The sequence below is a fragment of the Geotrypetes seraphini genome, chromosome 12 (assembly GCF_902459505.1).
Source record: "Geotrypetes seraphini chromosome 12, aGeoSer1.1, whole genome shotgun sequence".
In the NCBI taxonomy this organism is placed as follows: Eukaryota; Metazoa; Chordata; class Amphibia; order Gymnophiona; family Dermophiidae; genus Geotrypetes; species Geotrypetes seraphini.
The window spans coordinates 56,696,345-56,702,344 of NC_047095.1; the positions used below are offsets into that span (position 1 = coordinate 56,696,345).

Sequence of the window (6,000 nt, forward strand, 5' to 3'; positions counted from 1 at the left end):
ACAAATATCCTTTAGATATTGTTCTTCATCTTGCCGAACTTGACGTTGAAACACTTGGTTCATTTGTGATACTTTTCCTCTATCACTGAAAAGTTTTGCTTGTCTTCTTCATTCTTCTACTTTTCTGGTTTCTTCCGAGATCCAAGGTGATTTCTTGGCTTTCTTTCTCTTTTGGAGTGGGTTTTTTTTAGCCTCATTACTAATTACGGTTTTGATGTAATTCCCTAACTCTTTGGGCTCTCTATCTCCTGTATCAGAACAGGCAAATCTGTTGTCTAGTTTTATCCAATAGTCTGATGGACTATTTTCAATGTCATATTTTGGGAGATCTCTAATGATCTTTTTCTTTTCAGATCTGAAATTCATCGAGTCGTTAGGACTCGAACACGAGATAGCACCTAACACAAGAGTTAGGAGTTAACAGCAGCCTCGAAAAAGGTGGACTTAGATATATTCATTTCGTATTTGATTTTTTTGCTATACTGATTATTTTTACTTAGTGGTTCATGATCTTGTAAATATTTTATTTTCATATATACATAACACTGAACACTTTAGCGCGTCCTGCACTGGGCAATTTTTGCTGCATTAGGTGACTATTACCACTTAGGGCTCCTTTTACTAAGCTGCGATAGCGGTTTTAGCACATGCTGAATTGCCCCCGCGCGCTAGATCTTAATGCCAGCATTGAGCTGTCGTTAGTTCTAGCCACATAGCGCGGGTTTAGCGTGCGCTAAAATCCTGTGTGCGCTAAAAACGCTATCGCAGCTTAGTTAAAGAGCCCTTATGTTTATAAAACTGACACACACACAAATGCAACAGAAAATAAAATAAAACCAATTTTAAGCCCACAAAGTTACTGTGAATGAGTTGACCAACCGTGTTTTGGGCCCCTTTCCCTGAATGGATTGCTATCACTGTAATGAAGCTTTATTTTATGTTAATTTTATGACCTGTTCTTTAAGTTTTACTTTGCTTATGATGCCAGAAATATTTTCTGCTATTTACATGCAGATTTGTCATATCTACATGAAAGCATTTTGCAATTGCAGGTGATTTGCCAAATAACCTTCCAGGTTTCCTAATATTCAGGTGTGAGAATGCCCTGACCTGGATTTTCATTAATCAGAAGTGCAATGGATTTAACAACTGTGGAGACTGCTCGGATGAAATTGGTGCCTGTAAGTCTAATGGGAGGATGTTCCTGTTCAAATAAAGAGCTTGCTCAGAAAACACAGGCATAGAAAACAACGGCAGTTAGAGATTATCCAGCCTGTCAATCTATATACTGTACTAAGAATACTGACTTCCTATGCTCCCTCTAGAACACTAAGATCAGAGGATAAACATCTTCTCTCAGTTCCCTCCTTAAGAACCATTAATTCTCGGTGGAATACAATCTTTTCTGTGACGCCCCCCCCCCCCCCGGTGTCAGGTCAAAAGCGCGCCGGGACAATTGAGCGCAGCACGCACCTCCGCACCGCTCTAAATTACTGTTTTTAGTGCTCCGACGGGGGGGGGGGCATGGGGGGAACCCCCCCACTTTACTTAATAGACATCGCGCCGCGTTTTTAGGGAAAAAGTTCAGTTTACAGTAAAATGTGGAGGGTTACAACCCCCCAAACCCCCCCATAACGCCGGCACGATGTCTATTAAGTAAACTGGGGGGGGGTTCCCCAACAAAACCCCCCGTCGGAGCCCCTAAAAACTGTAGAGTGGTGCGGCGGCGCACGCTGCGCTCAATTGTCGGCGCGCGCTTTTGTCTTTCGCGCCATTGTCTATGAACCCCCCCTCCCCCAAATATGGAATCCATTGCCAGCTTACTTGAGAGAAGAAACTAACTTAGACAGATTCAAAGGCAATCTAAAATGCTTTCAGGACACATTTGAACCATAAAAGACACAAGGCCACTACATTTGATGTCTTAACTTATTGCTACTCCCTTTCATGTTCTCCTTTTCTTTACTCAGTGTAGTTCCTCCCACTGCCCTCTGTGCAAGTTTTTTAATTCCCCAGAGCACACTGTCAGTCAGCCCTTTTTTAAATTTGTACATCGCATTGAACCTGTGATAAAGCGATATAATCAAGTTTCAAGTTTATTAGGCTTTTATATACCGCCTATCAAGGTTATCTAAGCGGTTTTACAATCAGGTACTCAAGTATGTTTCCCTACCTGTCCCGGTGGGCTCACAATCTATCTAACGTACCTGGGGCTATGGAGGACTGAGTGACTTGCCCAGGGTCACAAGGAACAGCACGGGGTTTGAACCCACAACCCCAGGGTGCCGAGGCTGTAGCTCCAAACACTGCGCCACACACTCCTCAAAAAGTTTATTACACTTGAAACTTGATGGCTGACTGATGGCTCCTGAAACACTATGAGAAGTTTGAGGAGGAGCCCCGACGGGTATATTTCCTGCATAATACAGTGGCCTCTGTAGCCACTGAAGACACCTTCATTACAATTTTTTTAATCAAGCATACTAACCATATTTTCCATATGATTTTTAGGACGAGTGGCCTTGTGGTTTGAGCCATGGGCTGTGAGACCAGGGTTTAAATTTTGTTTCTCCTGATAATGTTCTGTTGACCTTAGCCAAGTCACTTTCTCCACTGACAAGATGGATGAGTCAGTTTCAGACATATGGGGTTTAAAAAAAAAAAAATAATAATGGGTCTTAAAACAGTGGAGAGGGAGAGAGATGGTGGACAATGGAATGGAGGGAGGGAAAAGAAAGGGAGAGAAGTTGAACCCAAGGGATGGCGTGGAGGGAGGGGGGATAGAAATACATTACATTTGTGATTTCTATTCCGCCTGTGCCTTGCGGTTCTAAGCGGATTACAGTTAAAAGAGATCAGGACATTACCGAGAGAATTACATAACAACGCTTCGAGTAGAATACATGTTGTGGTATAGAAGTACAGTTATAAGATATCTGGATTTATCGATAGAATAACTTAACAGGATTCAAGTAGATTCAGGGTACTATGGGGAAAACAGTCTAGGTATCTTAAGAAGGATACCTAACATTGAAGGAATAGGTTAAATGGGTACCTATGGGAGATGCTTATTTAAGAATAGGTTAAATGGATACCTGAGGATACTAGATGGGAGGAGTGGTCATTAGAGAAATGCTGGACTGTGGGGATGGAGACAAAAAAAGGAGAGGTGTCAGACCTCCAGGGGAGGGAAGGGAAATGGAAGGGGAGGACAGAGATGGAAGATGGATGGTGAGCACGGAGAAAGAAGAAAATGTCAAATGGACAGGAGACCCTGGCAAGCGAGTTAACAGAAGATAAACAGAAACCAGAGCTTGAGACCAACATGATTTGAATAATGATCAGACAACACAAGGTAGAAAAAATAATTTTATTTTCTAATTTGTGTTTGCAACATGTGAGATTTAAAATGTGTATCCTGCCAGAGCTGGTGTTAAGACAGCAAATGTGAGCTAGGACCTAACAAAGAGAGGAAAAGTCATTTTTGTTTACACCACAGTGCCAGCATGGGTAGGAGAGGGCAAAGGGGGTGGGTGAAGAGGCTACAAAATAAACCCACCAGGACGTTTGAAAAAAAACACCCACTTGGCCAGGAAAATCAAATTGAATCAAAAAAATTTTCCCTAAATTGGGCATCACTACTACCCACTAACAAGATAAGCCTAGGAGGAGGCTTCTGGCAGGGGGTGGGCTCAATAGGTAGGCTTTTTTTGTTGATTGGGGGGGGGGAGTGGTGGCTGTTGGGAGATGGACTTGGTTTCTACCAAAACCAAGCAGCCAATTTCGGGCAAAGATTCAGTTTCATTAAAAACCGAAGATCCTGGTTTCTTTTTTATTTTTTTAAATAATATTTTTATTGAGAAGAGCAAACGGCTCATACAAAAATGTACACTCATCAAAAGAGCAATACAGAAAGAGCAAATACAACAAAGATGAAAGAACAAGAAGGATATCTTCCCGTGGGAGAATATAGTCCCCGTGAAGGCAAGGCAGAGTCCATCAGAAGAAAGGGGGGGGAAAAAACCCCAGCAGGTCACCTCTGCCTCACTAGGGTAAGACCAAACAGGGCCATCTGCCATAACTTTTGCAAACTGGTAGGACACACCAAACCACAGGCAAACAAGCAGCAACCCATTCGTTCCACACCTCACACCACTCACTCAACAGACACCCAGCATCCACCACTACATCCATCCCAAACCTACCACCCATACAGAATCCTGGTTTCAGTTGGGTTCTAGTTAAAAGTTGGTAAAGGCTGTTGATGGTTGTCTTGGAGGGTGACTTCTGAAGGTATTTTGTATTGATTTGAAAATATATATATTTTTATCATGGGTTGTTTTGTATCTTTTCACTGCTTTGGGCAGCCTTCTTAGACTAGTAAAGTGGATAATAAGAATGATAAATGAATAAGCTAATTATGGGGTGCCAGCTATTATTTGCCCAGTGATAAACAAAGGTGTGGTAATAAACCAGGTGCACAGTACTGAAGAACTGGTTTGGTAACTAACAGCCTGACTTGCTAAGAATTAAGGGTCAGAAAGCAACAGGGACTTAGAAAACAGCACAGCTGCAAAATGGTCCATGTTAGATATCTCCCGATACCTGCCTTCCTTTTCCAATGTCTTCTGTTTTCTTCATTCAAGTGGCCGACTGTCCCTCCTGTGGACCCCAGCAGTGGATCTGCAAATCAGTCTTCTATCAGTACTGTTCCTGCATCCCCAGAAGCCTTTGCCGGGATGGAACCCAACACTGTACGGACTGGTCAGATGAGTATGTGTGCCCAAAGTGAGGCATCATGGTACAGCGTTTACAGTTCAGCCCCCTCACACTATAACTGTTCACCTTCCTCCCAGTGCCTCTTTGTCTCTTATAGCAGGGGATGTTAGAAGCTTGGACAAGCTAATTATTTTTCTGCCTTTTCAAAATTACTTACTAATTTACTATTCTAAGGAAGGCTCAACCGAATCCTAGCCCTGGTTCTGGGAGAGCTAAAAGCCCAAAGGAGCAGGGGGACATCCTCCTCCCCCCTCAAAGAATTCCAAGGAATACAAGAGAAAGCTTCGCTGGAACTTGTCCAACTCAGACTTTGTGTTTAAGAAGACATCCTGTTATGAAGGACACGGTAATTGATCACAGAACAATCCTTTCCAACTCCACTTCTCACCAGCAAAGCAAATGCAGGTGGCGTCGGTTTTCACTGTCCCCAAAAGACAAGCTGCATCATGTCTCAGAAGTCTACAAACATACTGAGGATGAAATTACAATGCTTGGCTAACAGTTGCATCTAAACAATTTACAAATTGTCACCCTTGCCAGCAGATGCTGTCTGGGGATCTACTACTTCAGCCCCCAGAAATAAGAACAAAAGAACATAAGAATAGCCCCACTGGGTCAGACCTATGGTCCATCAAACTCAGTAGCCCGTTCTCATGGTGGCCAATCCAGGTCACTAGTACCTGGCCAAAACCCAAGGTGTAGCAATATTCCATGCTACCGAAACAGGGCAAGCAGTGGCATCCCCCATAACAGACTATGGACTTTTCCTCCAGGAATTTGTCCAACTCTTTCTTAAAACCAGGAATGAATGAACTTGAGAACATAATAGCCATACTGGGTCAGACCAGTAGATGGTGCAAACAGCTGTTTCTTTCGCACGGCAACACAGCTTCATGAACGAAAGGAGCTTTTTATTCAAGTTTTTCATGAGTGCTTGTTATTTGGTGTTTTACAGTATTTTTCTCTTTTGAAAGTCAAATGCTTTTGCGCCATCTACTGGAACATCAAAGATACCCCTGAGGCAGGATTCTGCCCTGAAAATGAAAAATAGACCGTGTCTTTTGTGTTTTTATGGTTATTTGTATTTAATAAACTCATCTTTATCCCAAGTTGATGCGTACATTTTCCTTCCCCACTTTTTTCTTCTCATTTTTCTAAAACTCGGCAGTTTGTCTAGGTTTTTGGACTCTCTCTAAGTCCTACTTAAATTTTTATCTTCGG

The 6,000-nt window shown here is 42.5% G+C and overlaps 1 protein-coding gene across 2 annotated transcripts in view; it reads left to right on the plus strand.

Moving 5' to 3' along the window:
- The window catches only part of LDLRAD1 (low density lipoprotein receptor class A domain containing 1), a 29,410-nt gene extending 23,946 nt beyond the window's left edge, over positions 1-5,464 (plus strand). For both annotated transcript variants that reach the window (XM_033917000.1, XM_033917001.1), the window contains 2 exons: positions 1,053-1,181; positions 4,647-5,464. In XM_033917000.1, coding sequence (XP_033772891.1) covers positions 1,053-1,181; positions 4,647-4,792 — 275 coding nt within the window. In that variant the 3' untranslated portion in view covers positions 4,793-5,464. The remainder of the gene's footprint in view (positions 1-1,052; positions 1,182-4,646) is intronic.
- Positions 5,465-6,000: the final 536 nt, after the last annotated feature.